This window comes from Dermacentor andersoni, chromosome 11 (genome assembly GCF_023375885.2).
Source record: "Dermacentor andersoni chromosome 11, qqDerAnde1_hic_scaffold, whole genome shotgun sequence".
NCBI lineage: Eukaryota > Metazoa > Arthropoda > Arachnida > Ixodida > Ixodidae > Dermacentor > Dermacentor andersoni.
The window spans coordinates 122,007,385-122,025,540 of record NC_092824.1 but is presented as its reverse complement, the minus strand read 5'-3'; the positions used below and the strand labels follow the sequence as shown (position 1 = coordinate 122,025,540).

Sequence of the window (18,156 nt, the reverse complement as noted above, 5' to 3'; positions counted from 1 at the left end):
GATGAAAACAGACTGGAAGGAGAAGCAGCAATAAATTACATCCAAAAAGTAACAGCCGAATCTTTCCAAGGCAAGGGTCGACAAGGTTGTATTTGAAGAAAAAAAGAGCATGAAAGAGACCCAAGGGGGAAAGGAGCTAGTGCTTACAAATTTAAACTGGAAGAAAGCGGAAGAGAAAATTCCTAAGCGCACAGCCACAGGGCTAGACGAGGTTCCCGTTAGGCTGATAAATGAACTGGGACCAAAAAGTAAGGAAGCTCTCGTGAAAGCAGTTGAAAAAACTTTAAAAGATAGACGAATACCAGACAGTTGGCGACAAAGTAGAATGAATTTAATTTATAAAGGTAAGGGGGAGAAATACAGAATTCACTCGTATAGACCGTTGACCATTACATCGGTAATATACAGGTTAGCAATGCAGGCAATCAAATTAAAGCTTCAAGCATGGGCAGAAAATAATGGCATTTTGGGAGAGCTTCAGAATGGCTTTAGAATAGGTAGGCGTTTGGATGATAACTTGTTTGTTCTTACTCAGTGTATTGAAATATCAAAAGCAGAAAGCAGACCGTTGTATGTGGCCTTTTTGGACATTACAGGAGCATACGACAACGTAGACCGCAGCATATTGTGGGATATTCTGGAAGGGGAAGGCTTAGGTAACGATTGTATACAGCTTTTGAGAGAGATTTACCTAGAAAATACTGTTTGCGTTGAATGGGAAGGGATGAGGAGCGCGGAGAAAGTTCATATCAACAAGGGACTGAGGCAGGGGTGCCCTTTATCCCCGCTGCTGTTTATGATGTACATGGTGAGGATGGAGAGGGCGCTAGAAGGAAGTAATATCGGGTTTAATCTCTCATACAAACAGGCAGGTACAGTAATAGAGCAGCAACTCCCAGGTTTATTTTATGCGCATGCGGACGACATAGTGTTGCTCGCAAACAAGCAAAGTGATTTGCAACGTCTGGCTAATATCTGTGGACAGGAAGGTAATAATTTAGGTTTGAAATTTAGTGTTAGAAAATCAGGTGTTATTGTATTCAATGAAAACAGTGAACAGACAGTGGAGATACAGGGCCAAGAAATACCTCGGGTAACAGAATATAATTAAATACCTTGGTATATGGATAAACGAAGGCAATGGATATATGGAAACACAGGAAAAAACCATAACAGTCAAGGGGAAGAGAAATGCAACCATAATGAAGCACAGAGCGCTATGGGGATACAATAGGTACGAGGTCCTCCGAGGTATGTGGAAAGGGGTAATGGTTCCAGGACTTACTTTTGGAAATGCGGTTGTTTGCTTTAAATCAGGGGTACAATCAGGACTCGACGGGAACCAAAGGTCAGTGGGTCGCCTCGCATTGGGCGCTCACGGGAAGACCACAAATGAAGCTGTGCAAGGGGATATGGGCTGGACTAGTTTTGAAGTGAGGGAAGCTCGCAGTAAAATTGAGTATGAAGAACGGCTGGGGAATATGGAGGAAAGTAAATGGGCTGGGAGAGTGTTCAGGTATCTGTACAGGCAAAACATTGATTCACAGTGGAGGAAAAGAACTAGGAAGCTTACCAGCAAGTATGCGGCCTGTGGGGTGGGCAACACAGCAACAAAGAAGGTCAAGCGGAAAGTCAGAGAGGCTGAATTAATCTCATGGGTGGCGGCAATGGAAAAGAAACCTGCCATGAGTAACTACTTAAGGGGAAAAAACGAAATTAGGAAAGAAACCATTTATGATAACTCAAAGGGAAGCTCATTACTTTTCGAAGCGAGATCGGGATGCCTTAGAACACGCACCTATAAAGCGAGATATAAGAAGGAAGAAGAAGCATGTGCTTGCTGCGGTAAAGCTAGGGAAACGACGGAGCATATTTTATTAGAATGTGAAGACGTCTATCCAGCGGTCGATTTAGGCACCACTGGCCTCCTTGAAGCCCTTGGGTTCAGCGGGAGCAGTGTAAAGCAAACAGGTCCGCAATAGACATCAGTAAGAGGCGATTGGAGGATTGGTGGAAGAAAAGTAGGGAAACGACAAAAGACTGAGACGTACAAAAGCACAATTCGCAATAGGGTATCAGAAAATTTGGACGTGCTAGTTCATAGTGGGTTTTTTTTTTTCATTGGTTAATTTAGGTAGGATATTAGGCAGCATAGTAGCAAAATTAAGAGCTTGGTGGCGCAAGCCACCGCCCCGTTCCAAAGGGGACGCTCATAACATCCATCCATCCATCCGCGGGGAAGGGGATCAAGGGGAAGAGAAATGCAGCCATAATGAAGCACAGAGCGCTATGGGGATACAATAGGTACGAGGTCCTCCGAGGTATGTGAAAAGGGGTAATGGTTCCAGGACTTACTTTTGGAAATGCGGTTGTTTGCTTTAAATCAGGGGTACAATCAGGACTCGACGGGAACCAAAGGTCAGTGGGTCGCCTCGCATTGGGCGCTCACGGGAAGACTACAAATGAAGCTGTGCAGGGGGATATGGGCTGGACTAGTTTTGAAGTGAGGGAAGCTCGCAGTAAAATTGAGTATGAAGAACGGCTGAGGAATATGGAAGAAAGTTAATGGGCTGGGAGAGTGTCCAGGTATCTGTACAGGCAAAACATTGATTCACAGTGGAGGAAAAGAATTACGAAGCTTACCAGCAAGTATGCGGCCTGTGGGGTGGGCAACACAGCAACAAAGAAGGTCAAGCGGAAAGTCAGAGAGGCTGAATTAATCTCATGGGTGGCGGCAATGGAAAAGAAACCTGCCATGAGTAACTACTTAAGAGGAAAAAACGAAATCAGGAAAAAAACCATTTATGATAACTCAAAGGGAAGCTCATTACTTTTCGAAGCGAGATCGGGATGCCTTAGAACACAGCGAGATATAAGAAGGAAGAAGAAGCATGTGCTTGCTGCGGTAAAGCTAGGGAAACGACGGAGCATATTTTATTAGAATGTGAAGACGTCTACCCAGCGGTCGATTGAGGCACCACTGGCCTCCTTGAAGCCCTTGGGTTCAGCGGGAGCAGTGGTAAAGCAAACAGGTCCGCAATAGACATTAGTAAGAGGCGATTGGAGGATTGGTGGAAGAAAAGTAGGGAAACGACAAAAGACGGAGACGTACAAAAGCACAGTTCGCAATGGGGTATCAGAAAATTTGGACGTGGTAGTTCATAGTGGGGTTTTTTTGTTTTTTCATTGGTTAACCTAGGTAGGATATTAAGCAGCATAGTAGCAAGAGCTTGGTGGCGCAAGCCACCGCCCCGTTCAAGTCGGTATGGTCAGGACTGAACTATAAAAGCAGTTTCCTTCGTCTCACTTGCTTATCCTATGTTTCAGGACACCCGCCGTGGTTGCTCAGTGGCTATGGTGTTGGGCTGCTGAGCACGAGGTCGCGGGATCGAATCCCGGCCACGGCAGCCGCATTTCGAGGGGGGCGAAATGCGAAAACACCCGCGTGCTTAGATTTAGGTGCACGTTAAAGAACCCCAGGTGGTCGAAATTTCCGGAGTCCTCCACTACGGCGTGCCTCATAATCAGAAAGTGGTTTTGGCACGTAAAACCCCGTAATAATGAAAAAAAAAAAATGTTTAAGGTCCGCCGGCAGTGGACGAACTTGTACCTATAGGCTATTATGCGCTGAACGAGATCGAAACCGCCTCAAGCTTGATGTGGACGGCTGGTAAGGGCTGGAAATTTGACTCAATTTGCACGTCAATAAATGGATACACAAGCGCATTCGACATTCCCGGCCGTTGTCGGTGCGATGTTTTCATTCGGCGGCCGATCCCACGGCGATCGGCACACTGGTTTTGCCGGCGACGTCGGCACGAAAGTCTAATCTTACCGACTTCAGTGTCGTGTGAACCTATATTGTGACATACCGCACGTTAACTGAATATCATTGTGAACAGCTGAAGTTTCTAGTGAAACAGCGCAAATGTTGTGTCGTCGGCACAGTCGACTATGCTGCAGGCTGTCGCGCGCGTCATCCGCTGCACGAAACACCGACGCCGTACCCTATACAGTAGGTCGTGCGCCGTACAAAGCGTTTGCGGCGCTCGCCGCTAGGGTACAACGCATGCGCACTTGGATCATGCAAATGCGCTGCAGGGAACAAACAACGGTTCGCGTACTTTCGATAAGTGAACGCCAGCCGTAAGCGCACAGGTGAGCCTGAGCTACACAATACAGCGCTTTAAGGACGCTTTCGAGTGCCCTGGAAGTTAATTTTTGGCCATGAGGACAATTTTATAAGGGAGGTTTTAGATTATACAGGCAAGATTTGCCTGGCTTTTGGTGTCTGGTCCACATGTTTTCAGCTCTTTGTATCGCCGTTTTTCCTCGCCTCGTCGTCGCATCAAGGTCAGTCGAACCGAGGCTATGCTGTGTAGCGCACCTACCCTGCTGTCACTTCCCGTAGTACTCGCTAACCGCGCATGAGCGACGATTAAAAGCATGGGCGATAGTGCAAATCCTTGCTTGCCATTCAGTTTTTCCCTTGGGCGGTGAAGCGGTCAGCAGGAACGGTAGATGGATGGTCCGTGCGGTCGAAAATCGACGTTGCCTCATGTATCGACTCGATACAGTCGCCCCGCCCTTAAGTATGCAGTTGTGTTGGGGCCGTTGCTTGGTGCACAAGAGTACCGATTTGTCGTTCAATAATATTCGTCGCACTCTTCTTTCCAGGATAGGGACCGTGGTGCTAGCTCGCAAAATCATGGTAAGGTACAGTCTTTCGACTAGTCGGCGATTGTTATTTAACGAAGTGTTGCTTTATCATACACGAGTGTTATCGTTGTTTACAGGCGGCCGCTGACGAAAGCTGGAAGGACGCCTCCTCTATCTACGACTTCGCAGCCGTTGACATCGACGGCAATGAAGTGTCTCTCGACAAATACAAGTGGGCGCACTGCTTAATTGTTAACTGCATTTGAGAATAGTTAACTGGCGCAGCTGCCTCGGACCACCTTTCACGTCCCGACAACGCTTGTCTGCCAGCCTGTAAAAAAAGCTCGAGCTTTCCGAAACGTTGGCTCTATTCAATATAGCCATGAATCGATAGCGTCGTGCATATTTTCAGTGTCGCGCTAAATACTAAGACTCCTTACCGAGTGTTCAAATGTTATGGCGTTTAAACAGTCATTGCCAAACATGTGATTCTAACAAGTGTGCACGTGTAAATGCATCAACTGGCTGAAGTTGCATTATGTTGGAAGCATTAAAACCCCTTAAACTTCGTAAAGTAGCGACACTCTCCTCCTACGGCTTTACTCCTCCTCGTTTCTCCTCTCGTTCACGCTCCCTCCTCAACCGTGGCGCCGCCTACACCGCCCGAGCGTAGCAGACGACCTTTCACAGCGTGAATGCAGGCATTCACGCTGCGAAATGCAGGCAATGCAGGCATTCGCGTTGGCTTTCTATCTCCGAGAAACTTTGTGTACAGCATAGAATTTCTATATGGACGGTTATACAAATTCAGTGACTGGAGATATTTTTTCTTTCCCGTTTTGATGATTGGTTTTTAAAGAAGTATCTAAATGAGCGCCAACGCTGTGCCATGACGACTCCGAATGTATCGTGTGCGCTACAATTAGGTACGCAACATTTGTCAAGTGAGCGTTGCAAATGGTGTAAATAACACATTTACGATCGAATGCCAACATCGTGACCTAAATAATTTGTGCCGTCCTTACCATGTGAATTCGCGGCACGTACCACCTATGACATACAAAGGTTGATAGAGGGCACGAGTGATTGCTGCTCTGAAGGTTCTAATGAGTATTACAAGCTACGGTGCCGCCAACGTGCGTGCTTGCCACTCTTCTAAGCACGCGCAAAGGCTCGAGTTGGGCAATGATGCATTATGTTTCATGCGCCTCAAGGTCGACAGAAATATGCGTGGCCGATCATCGAGTTGGGATTCTGTGTATATAGAGAATTAAATAGGTTTTTTAGTATTTGTTCGCGAAGCGGTAATGCGGCAACAGTGCTTCATTCAGGCTCAAACAAGTGCATTATCGTTTTAGGTTAGTGACTCACCACGAATAACATTAACGCGTCCGTTCATGAAGCGATTTCCTTGTCGCGAACTGAGTTGCACTAAGGTGCATGCATTGAGGACGGTTGGGCTCACTCTGAAATAACATTTGCGAGATACGACTAGCGTGATGGCCGCGCAAAGAATTGCCGCTCTATGACGCGGCCGAAGTTGCGGTTAGTGAAATGATGCAGTCGTTTAATTGAGGCACCATTTGTCGTCTCATTACGGGTGTCTCAAGACATAGTGGTCGAATTAGCTAATAGTTGAACGAACAAGTGAAAGACTACTAAACCAGCCAATGAACGGGCGGGTGACCGCAAATTTTTTTTGTGAGTCCTCCACCACCGCATTTTAACCTACACACACTTTAAACCTTGCACGAATTAGCATGTACGTCTCAAAGACTTATGGTGCTGTCGTTCGGTGATGAATGCGGTTTCGGGAGAGCACGCACACTTTTCCTTTGTATCGCAAGTCCACAGGGCGACCGCCAATGACAAACACGAACAAAAGAGGCAAACAAAGCTATTCGCTCTAAAGAAGGCTAGTTAGTAACCACAATATGCAGAGAGTTGCTTTCCTAAGATGAGTGTTCACGCTCGAGCCTCAAATTTTGTCAAAAGGAATGTGCTGAAGCCTAAAGGTTTCGTAATCACGTTTTCACACGCAGCCTCGTGGCCCGCGAATTAAAGCCTGTTGGTGTACAATATGATTAAGCGCACCAAATATGACCATGCTATTTATATAGACAAAGTACATGTCACATAGGACTATCCCGTGAGAGACTCACAACTACTTCGTATAGTCGCGTGGAGAATGTTGGTCTGAAGTTATCCCTCCCAATTCGACAAATCCATGTCATTCTTCCTAACCTGTAGTGCTTACAGGACGGTATCGAGAAGAGCTTCTTGTCTTTGCTGAAACTATTTTGGCATACGAAGGCGCGGCAGGTTATGGTGATACAAAATGCCGTGAAGCGACGTCGCACTTACCACAACGCGTTCGCAAACCAAAACAACACAGAAGAGCAACGGTGCCAACATGCGCTCCTCCCCACTCCGTAGATGCTTCTCAAGCGAAAATGGCGCTGAAGCGCGACTGTAAACAAACGAAGCTGGCGCGAGGGCCCACGTGATGCCATTAGGCCAATGGCGACGCGGCATTCTTCAAAGCGTAGCACTACTTTATGAAGTTTAAGGGGCTTTGGGCAGCACCAGTCATTACCATGCTAGCTCTTTATGTGCGTAATCTCTTACTTTCCTGTGCAGAGGTCACGTGGCACTCATTGTCAATGTTGCGTCCAAATGAGGAAAAACCAACAAGAACTACGTGCAGCTCGTTGAACTTCACGAGAAGTACGCCGAGTCAGAGGGTCTTCGCATTCTCGCCTTTCCCTGCAATCAGTTCGGGGGTCAGGTGTGTATCATTAGGCGCGACTCAGTTGTGCTGTTCAAAAAAATTCTTTAAAAAATTTTCGTGTCAATCAAAAGTTGAACCTTGTACCGACCTCTGGCTTCCTGCCTCACATACCTATTACTGCAAGTTCCATGTAAGCTCACATTCATGAATTTTCATTGCATGCCAAAATGGGCAAATTCAGTGAGCAGTGAACTTAACATTTTTTAGTGAAACACTTCAGGTCTTTTCAGAGGCACACTGGATGTTAAAGACACCGTATGGGATTAGTCTTTAAGAGAAACTGCAGTGTACATATGGAGAAAAGGCCATCTTTTTTTTAAAGATACCAGTGTCCTTTTCTTCATTTTTTAAAATCTGTTCTAAAGGTGTAATTTGCCATTTAAGAGTGCTGTAACAAAGGAAGGCTGTAAGCTGTCAGTTACATGGCTGTTCAAGTTTTTCATTGTGCATAGACTGTCGTTGTAGCAACATGTAATGCATTTCAACCATTGTGTGGGTGTGGGTACAGCACCTCGTGAGAGTACATATATGCACCATGCTACCATATTGTGCAGCTCTGTGGGTGCCATGCTCTCATTTGAGAAATATGCTGATGACCTTTGAAATGAAGTACTTTTTGTTTACAGCTTTGTTGCAATAAGGCACTGTAGCTTTGCAATTAACCGCACTGGCTTTGCTTTCTTCATTCTCACAGATATTTGAAAACCTTCATCTGCTCTGGCATCACACTTATGTTGAATTCCAATGGTAGATCGCGAGCGCTCGGCCGGATCACGAACGGAGCGCGTCGCTCCGACTGAGATCGCTCTCATGTGCGCACACCATATCTGCGAAGGGAATGCGTGCGCTCCCGCGGGGGCACTTAGTACACGAAAATCAAGTGAGAGGGCGCTAGGATTGAGAGAGGAACAAGCGCTTGGAAGCGCAACCCACCACCCCATTTCACTGTCCGTGTCAGAAGAATCATCACTCGACTTGGAAATTGTACTGTCTGAGCGGAGCTGTCTAGGAGCGCGAACAAAATCGCACGGCGCGAAGCGGCGTCCACGTTTCCCATATCGTCCATAGCTGCCCGCGACCGGAAACAGGCGACCATGACAGGAAGCAGAGGCGGGTGAAGGAAATACGTCACGAGGACTTCCGGTCAAATCTGCCGATTTCGGCGGAGCAAATATTTTTGCTCCACGGAGCAATCCGGGATCAGCGGCTGGTCCCAATCTGCCATTGGAACACACAGCCCACGCTCCCACTCTGCCATTGGAATAGGATTGCTCCATACAGAGCAGAAAAACTTGATCGGGATCTGCCATTGGAATTCAACATTAGTGATTGCTGGCACACACTGCATTATTCTGGCGCATGACGCTGCAGATACATATATTGGTGCTGGCACAAGAATCGCATTCATGATCCATTACATACAGTTGGCATTCTGTATAGGCAGACTTGCTTATTGTATCACATTTAAGTCCCGTGTATGAATTGTCTGAAAACTAACTTTTCCCCACGCAGGGGTGTTTGCGTCGGCAGACGTTCGGTGTGTTGCGACACCATGTACCCGAGCACGGCTTAGCCGTGTCCGCGGAAAGGGGCATCCTGGGGGTTGAGCCAATGCCGGGTGTTCGGACCTTTAAGGCCCCCCGGTGGAGGCAACTCTTTGGCCTCTGCTTCATGTAGACGGCACCTCCAGAATAACCCACTTTGGGGAATTCGGCAGTCGCCTTTTCCTTTTCCTGCTTCTCTCTCCTCAAATCTTCTTCTTCATCTCTCACTTCTTGACTTTTCCTGTCTTCTTCTCCCTTCCATTTACTTCCTTTCTCCACGGTGGCAAGGGTTAACCTTGTGTGGCTATCCTACCTTGGGTACACCATATTTGGTTATAGTGACGGCAGTACGACTGGCGTCGTGCAGACTTTTACACAAGCTCTGCCGTGTCCCCGCGTTGGGCGGTCGGCGCTGTTGCCGAACATACACATTTTTCTCATGGCAGCGCAAGCCTCTATTCTCTATGATCGGCGCCTGAAAAGATGCCGCACCGAAGCGACGTTCTAGTTCTCTTTTCGGAGCAATGCTCCATCATTTCCCAAGTTCTATGTACTGCACAGTGAAAACAACGTACCAGTGAGAAAGCTCTCTCCATTCCTAGTGGCCAGGTGTCTAAAAGAAAAAATCGGACCTTCATACAAAGCCTCAAAAATGTCTAGCGGGGACCTCTTTCTAGAACTAAATGACAAAGAACAAGCGCAAAAGCTAACAGAACTTACCAGTATTGGTAACGCAACAGTGACAATTTCACCGCACAGAACACTTAATACAAGCAGGGGTGTGATATCAGAGGAAGGTTTCCAGGAACCAAGTGTTACTAAAGTCCAAAGAACTGTCATCCGCAGGAACGACCAAGAAATCCCCACAAAACATGTTATACTCACCTTCGGAACAAGTGTAATGCCTACCTCGCTGGATGCAGGTTATGTAAAGGTAAATGTTAGACCATATATCCCGAACCCCAGACGATGTCTCAAATGCCGAAGGTTTGGACATGCTTCGCATGCATGTCGAGGACGAACAACTTGTGCTAAGTGCAGTTCCAACGATCACCAAGCTGACAATTGCACCTGTTCCCCACTTTGTGTTAACTGCAAGGGAGATCATGCAGCTTATTCGCGGTCCTGCCCTTGCTGGAAAAAAAAGTAATTGCTCTAACTGTCAAAGAAAAAATCACATTCCATGAAGCCAGAAAGCGGCTATCGTACCTTCCGCGAAGAAGTTATGCCGATGTGACGAAGGTGGGGGCATCGTCACAGAGGCCTGAGGAGTCCTGCGAGCCCACGCACAGTGGTCCCGTAGTGACGCCTCCCACCCCCATAGTGGAAGCAGCCAGTGCTGTTCCATCATCTTCGGAGGCCCTGCAGACACCAGTCCCGCAGGGCCCTAAAATCAAACGAACCCCAAGGCCCGAGACACGTGTTTCAGCGCCAAACTCTCGGTCCTCCAGCGCTTCAGAGAGAGCGATGGAGGTCGACACAAAAACCCCGGTGTCATTGACGCCGAAGGACAAGCGCTCTCGAGAGCGTGGTAAGAGGGACAAAATCCCAATAACCACTCAAAATAAGAAAATAAGCTTATTTGTATAAGCCTTTTTAAACCCATGTCACCTAATATCTCACCTCTTATTCTTTTCGGAGTGCCATTTCTTATCTTGCAATTTCAAAATGGCATTTATTATCCATTGGAATTATACGAGGTCTCATACACAATCTAGGTGACATCAAAGACATCATCAAGATCTTTTCACCAGTTGCTGTATGTCTTCAGGAAACAAATCTTGGTCCGAAAAATAGTCAAATTCTCAAAGGTTTCACCGTTGTCCGAAGGGACCGCGAATGTTCCAGCCGTTTGTCAGACGGAGTGGCTATAGTCGTGCAGGGCGGCACTCCTACCCGAAATGTCCAATTGAATACATCTTTAGAAGCCGTAGCAGTCACCATTCTATCTTACAAAGCCATCACCATTTGCTCACTGTATATTCCACCCCACACCCACTTCACTACTAAACAATTAGAAAATCTAACAGATCAATTATCGGAACCATTTGTTTTAGTAGGGGATTTTAATGCTCATTGTACTCTTTGGGGCAGCGTCAAAACTAACCAAAGAGGACAGCTGGTTGAAGGTTTTATCTTATCCAATGATATCTGCCTTTTAAATTCAGGTGCCCCAACATACTTTTCACGAATTTCCCGCAGTTTTAGTTGTCTAGATTCTTTTTGCTCACCATCTCTTTTTAATGATCTTAAGTGGGAGGCGCTCAACACGTCATATGGTAGTGATTACTTACCAGCAGTCATTAAACTCTTATCATCACCACCAACCTTAACCATGAGGCCACGCCGATGGAAACTAAAGCTCGCTAACTGGCCGTTCTTTACGGAAAATTCGAAACTGGAAGATGTCTTTTCACCAGACCTAAGCATTCATGAACTTAACAAAAAATTCACTGAGGTAATAATCTCAGCGGCAGAAAAGGCGATACCACAGTCATCGGGTATTGTGCGCAAAAAGCTAAACCCCCTGGTGGACAAAGGAGTGTACCAATGCTAAAAAAGATCAAAATAAGGCCTGGGGAATCCTACGGAGGTACCCCACCTATTGCAACCTCTTAAACTTCAAACAAGCCAAAGCACGATTCATTAGAAGACAAGCTGAAAAATCATCATGGCAAAAATATATATCTTCAATTAATAGTACGGTCGCACCGAAACGAATGTGGGACCAGGTGAGGAAATTTAGAGGACAGTACTTATCTTACACAATACCGTTACAAGTCCAGGAACACAAACAACAATACAAGAACAGGCAGATATACTTTGAGAACATTTCCGCGATGTACCAGTTCAGGGAATTATACAAAGGAATTTTTACAATACAAACAGTCTGCTGAAAAACAGAAGCTGCCCACTACTGGCGCATCAAATTAACCGTACAATTCCCCCTCACACAACAACAAATAAATGGTGTTCTTTTTGCAGGGAAAAACACAGCGCCAGGTCACGACCGTATTCACTACGCCATGCTGGCTCATCTATCTCAAGCATCTGTGGACGCTCTCCTTAAAATTTTTAACTTAATCTGGGAATCTGGCATAATGCCAGAAGAGTAGAAAAAGGCAATAGTAGTTCCATTTCTAAAAGCCGGTAAATCCCCAACATCCGCAAGCAGCTACAGACCTATTGCCTTCACAAGCTGTTTGGCAAAATCATATGAAAGCATTATCAATATAAGACTCATTTATTTTAGAATCAAGAAACCTTATTGACCCCCGCCAGTGTGGATATAAAAAGGGTTGTTCAACTACTGACAATCTTGTCCATCTAGAACATAAAATTCGATATGCATTTTTGCACAAACAACACTGTCTTGCAGTTTTCTTCGATTTAGAAAAAGCCTACGATACCACATGGAGATATGGAATTTTAAGAGACCTGGCTGACCTCGGCATCCGTGGTAAAATGCTGAATTGCGTAGCTGATTTTATGTCTAATAGAACATTTCAGGTACGTCTGGGTTCAGTACATTCTCATACATTTACACAGGAAAATGGCATTCCACAAGGCTTTGTTCTCAGCACGACACTGTTTGTAGTAAAAATGAACTCAGTTAATCAGATTATACCATCGTCTCTTATGCACTCTGTTTACGTAGACGATCTCCAAGTGGCTTGCCGCGCCTCAAATTTGCTAACCTGTGAAAGGCAGCTTCAACTCACAATAAATAAACTTACACAATGGGCTAGCAAAAATAGTTTCCGTTTCTCCACACAGAAAACAGTTACTATTTTGTTCTCTCAGAAACGAGGGCTACACAGCGATCCAGCCCTAAATTTGAATGACGTTGTACTGCTGGTGAAACAAGACCATAAGTTTTTAGGAGTAACCTTTGATACCAAACTAAACTTCCTAGCCCACATTAAAACACTAAAGATTAAGGGAAATAAAGCATTGAATATCCTCAACGTTTTATCTCATGAGCACTGGGGTTCCGACCGAACCTGTCTTTTACGTATTTACCGGTCTCTTGTGCGTAGCCTTTTAGACCACGGCTCCATGGTTTACGGCTCAGCCAGACAGTCCTACATCCAACGACTTGATCTAGTACATAACCTTGGACTGTGACTGGCAAGTGGTACCTACAGAACTTCACCTATTCAAAGTTTATACGTCGAGTGTAATGAACCCTCATTACAGCAGCGCAGAGCATTACTCACTTTTTCCTACGCACTCAGAATTCAGTCATCGCAGCAACACATATGCTACAATATCCTCACACATTGCAACTCACACTTACACTATACAAATAAACCAAACATGATTAGGCCACTTGTCCTGCGGTATGAGCAATACTGTCGGGATTATGACATTCCCCATGAAGTCCTCCAGGTTGCCAAGAAACCACCACGGTTGGCCCCGTGGTACGATTTCCCACAGTTGTGCAACTGGACATTAACACATTTAAAGAAAAGAGACACTCCGCACGAACACATCATACAAGAATTCCGTGGTCTTCAGGACAAATATCAAAATCACATGGAATTCTACACGGATGGCTCCAAAACAAAAGAACACGTGGGTGTAGGGGCCGTAACAGAAAATTGGGAAAGAAGTATTCGTCTACCAAAACATGCCTCTGTTTTCACTGCTGCTTAAGTTTATGCTGTGGGTTGTAGTTAAATAGATTATCACTGACAAGCACAACAACAGTCATATACACTGATTCCTTAAGTACACTGAAGGCTCTAAATCTGAAATCTGAGTGTGAACCCCTGTTAGGGGACATACTAAACATGGTCACGCTTAACAAATATGGGAGATCAATCCACTTCTACTGGGTACCAAGTCATGTTGGCATACCGGGTAACGAAGCAGCCGATAGATGTGCATCGATGGCAGCATTCAAAGACATAATAAACACAAAACTTCCATATAAAGATAGTATCCGTGCCATTAGGAAGGCCTTAACGTCAAAGTGGCAACACGAATGGGACCATTGTAGAGAAAACAAGCTATATCTCGCCAAAGCCGTACTTGGTGAGTGGAAGTCGTGCAACGATCAGGAGCGCTTCTTTGAAGTAGTTCTATGCTGACTACGCATTGGGCACACACACCTCACACACAATTATTTACTTAAGAAAGAAGACACACCAACATGCGAGAAATGTCAAGAACCACTAACAGTTATGCACATATTACTGACATGTACGCATATTGAAACTCAGACGAGCACTTTTGCACAAATTGTATCAACTGCACATACCTTTACACCCTGCTCTAATTTTAGATGATGATCCGCTAGTCCCATTATGTGACGTCCGTAAATTTCTAGATGACACTGACTTTTTACATAAAATATAGATTACTAACACAGCCTTTTCCTTCATAAACTAGATTTTAAAACACCTCGTGTTTGGCACAGCATAGCCTTAGCTGCTTTTGCGCCATTAAACCCCATTTAACTAACAAAACTTACTTTTCAATTTTGGATACTGAAGCAGCAGTGTCATGCAGCAAATGTGGCATAGTGCCCCACACATAGCTTCATGTGGGCTACGTTGCAAAGTTCAAAAGCAGCAGCATAGCTGTTCAGCACAGGTCAGTTAAGCCATCTTAAATGGTTTATTTGAAAGTGCTTTAAAATCATGCGATTATACATTATTTATATACACTACAAACTGGAAATCCAAGTACCAGGCTTGCATGTCCATATTGCAAAAATTTTTTCTTTTTCTCACAATCTCCTTGTTCCATAACTTTGACACCAAAATTACCTCCTCAATACTGTTGGGTTCATTGCATTCACCGCAAACATGCAGTTTGTACTTGATATTTAATGTGACCTGTGTTGAGCACAGGTACATTAAACTTGTTAAACAGCAGGATTTTGAACATTAAACCTGTATACCAAGGTGGTGCACGAAATGTGTAGCCAGCCCCAGAGCCCTCACTAGCTCCTGCATAAACACCATTTGCTTCCCAATAGGTTTGGCTCACTTGAAACATTGGGCATGCTAGAGAAACAATAAAGACATCTCAAATGCCAGTTCTCAGCTGAAAAGGTCGCACAGCATCAAAAAAGGAAGGAAGAGACCATGTGTGCATGCACGGAATGCAGCACCAACCTTTCATGGACACACGTGAGCGCACAGCTTTAGGTATGACAATTCTTTATGAATTGTCGATCTGGCATGACCCTATCATATGATGCACTTGTTTATTGCTGCGTCTGAATAGAACTTCACTATCTGAAGATTCTGGACTACATTTGCGGTTCTGCAACTAAACCTCGGTGTTCCACTAGTCGCTGACCATTTGTACCGATCAGCCCTTTTCATTCTTCTTGGGTACATGTTTTCTGCACCTAATTTTTCGAACCATGAATCCATAATATCACTCAGCTGTTTGCTGTTCTGGGTTCCATCACTGCCATTAATGCCACAATTAAACACTCAAATGGGTATTCACTCTAGCATAGGATTATTTTCTCACAATGATGTTGGAGTGGTTATTTCATTTCACAGCAAAGCTGTCTATGGCTAGAATCCGGCGGATTGCATCCGCACGTAGACCACCAATCTTTCATACGTAAGCCGATCCCGAAGATAGTGCAATACTGGGCCGACCCGTGGCGGAGGTGCAGCAGGCGTTAAGCACTCCCCGTACATGGGCCGATCCCGAAGATAGCGCAATGCTGGGCCGACCCGTGGCAGAGGTGCAGCAGGCATTGAGCACTCCCCATACGTGGGCCGATCTCGAAGATAGTGCAATGCTGGGCCAACCCGTAATGGAGGGGCAGCAGGCGTTAAGCACTCCCCATACGTAGGCCAACCCGCGGCAGAGGTGCAGCAGGTGTTAAGCACTCCCCATACATGGGCCGATTCTGAAGATAGTGCAATGCTGGGCCGACCTGGGGCGGATGTGCAGTTCGCCATTAAAAGGCCCACATACACAGCTTTGCTGGTCATCCTTCACAGAGTGGAGGGGCACAGAGTTTTTTCATTGCTGTGGTAGCTTTGTTTCAAGATCTGCAATTTTCAGGAGCCCGGCACTGAGGCAGACATAAAGAAGTTTGTGGAGAAATACAACGTAAAGTTCGACATGTTCAGCAAGATAAACGTCAATGGGGACAAGGCACACCCCTTGTGGAAATTCCTCAAGAATAAGCAGTCTGGGTTCTTAACAGAGTAAGTGCATCTGCCTGGGTTACATAATTGGTCGATGGAGGCTAATATTAAAGCACACGAAGCTGTCAAAAGAGCTTGAATACCCATAGCGTCCAGTTTTAAAAAGGGAGTTCTGTTACTGGGCAACAAGAGCAGATCTTAAGGTTTACTTCATCTCAACCTTTCATCACAGTGCCATCAAATGGAACTTTACGAAGTTCGTTGTTGACAAGGAAGGTCAGCCCGTTCACCGCTATGCGCCCACGACTGATCCTTTGGTAAGATGAACATTCATGGTCATATTTTTCCTTGTTCCGATTGCACAAACATGCTGGTCCATGCAATTGTTGCTTTCAATATCTATTTCAATGAGAGACAGTCCAAACTGAGCAAATAGGTAGCTCAAACCATTAAGGTGGCAAGTTATCATAATTCTGATATACTGGTACATTTGTTTTCTGTGGAAAAAAAAGTCTGAAAAATATTTCGTTACCACAAACTGTTCTAGTAATGAACATCGATAATGCAAACAGCGCTGCAACAGCTAGCTTTCTGTAGCACAAAATTGCAGAATGCCTTGGGTTGCTTTTTGTAACATGAAAAAAGCCAAGAACATTATTAGCCTTCATCAAAAGAGGTGGTGCCAATGGAGAATAACATCAGTATACCACAACAGTACTGCACAAATTCTTTTGTGCTCAAGGCATCTGTGAAAGTCTGGTTCTTTTACATTTGGTAGAATAATAGTTCAAACAGGGAAACAAGTTACTGTACTGCACCAACTGCACATTTTCTGCAAGTGCATGTACTGCCTTGTGTTAAGTTCTCTTCTCCAACCAAGGCCAGCATGTACCTTATGAGGCACATTCCTTTCACCAAAGAAAAACGTTGATTGGATAGGCTTCCACACACAGTTCTCCAGCTTGCTTGGAGTGGTGGTGAACGAAATGTAAAATGCGCATTTTGCTTATGGGCACGCCAGGCAGTTTTTTTCCCAGAGCACGAATGTTTCCTCTAGTAAAGATTTTGCAACTGTACACACCACAAATGCTGGAAAATTCCTGCTCTTCCAAAAACCTGGTGGTTTGGGCACTCTTAATTGCACACCTTCACAAGGTCCTGTCGTGTTAAAAGGGTCTGCTCCGAATGCCATAGCCGCTGATGGCTCAGCGGCTATGGCATTTGACTGCTGAGCGATAGTAGTGGCTGCACATTGATTGGGGCAAAATCACTTGTGCTTAGATTTAGGTGCACTTTAAAGAATCCCAGGTGATCAGATATAATTATGAGCCCTGCACTGTAGCATCCTTTGTAAACCGTGTAGTTTTGGAATGTTAAACCCCACAGCTTATGAACTTGACATTTACCGATTGCAGCAGATTACTACAAATAGGATCAGCTGATGAGTAGGGTTGCTGGTGGCAGCACCAGAGGAAATTAAATTTGAAGCACATGTAGCTGATGCAGTGTACGACAAAACGCCACTGTAAATATGAAAACATTCCGTGCAAGGGAGAACTTCACTGTGCTTTGAATTGTCAGTCCTGCTTCCGACTAAACTGCCAACCTCTGCACAAGCTCACTTGCCAGAGCGGCTACTCAACTGAAGACTGCTTTGGTTCAGACATACAGATAACATAGAATTCTCAAATGCCGGAACTTCGTTATAGGAATTTTGTCTTAGTCTTTTAGTTTGATTTTATGCTAACTGCTTTTTTTTTTTGTGTACAGGACATCGAACCTGATCTCCTGAAGCTCTTCTGAACTGTCAACAGCAGACACATCGAGGTGTCCTCAAATGTGGAAAGCTTCCTTGGCGAGAGACCATATGACGGGCAATCTACAAACCGTGACTTGCGGCCAGCTTGCCCCGATGTTTCACCTGTCTCGAGTTGAGGAGAAAGTCACCTTTGTGGGAACCTCGAAAGTATTGCTTTTGATGCCAGAAGCCCAAGTAGTCTTGATCAAAATAAAGCGTTAGTTTGTCAATTTA

At 45.2% G+C, this 18,156-nt stretch overlaps 1 protein-coding gene across 3 annotated transcripts; it reads left to right on the top strand.

Moving 5' to 3' along the window:
• The first annotated feature begins 4,081 nt into the window (after positions 1-4,081).
• On the top strand, positions 4,082-18,156 carry Gtpx (Glutathione peroxidase homolog with thioredoxin peroxidase activity). Of its 3 annotated transcripts, none has more exons than XM_050186197.3 (7): positions 4,082-4,158; positions 4,678-4,711; positions 4,797-4,891; positions 7,300-7,447; positions 16,039-16,184; positions 16,357-16,441; positions 17,895-18,156. In XM_050186197.3, exons 2-7 carry the CDS (start codon positions 4,709-4,711, stop codon positions 17,925-17,927), a joined length of 510 nt encoding a protein of 169 aa, XP_050042154.1. In that variant the 5' UTR covers positions 4,082-4,158; positions 4,678-4,708; the 3' UTR covers positions 17,928-18,156. The 3 variants fall into 3 exon arrangements, with proteins under 3 accessions (XP_050042154.1, XP_050042153.1, XP_050042152.1); XM_050186196.3 differs by lacking the exon at positions 4,082-4,158 and adding an exon at positions 4,191-4,353; XM_050186195.1 differs by lacking the exon at positions 4,082-4,158 and adding an exon at positions 4,507-4,592.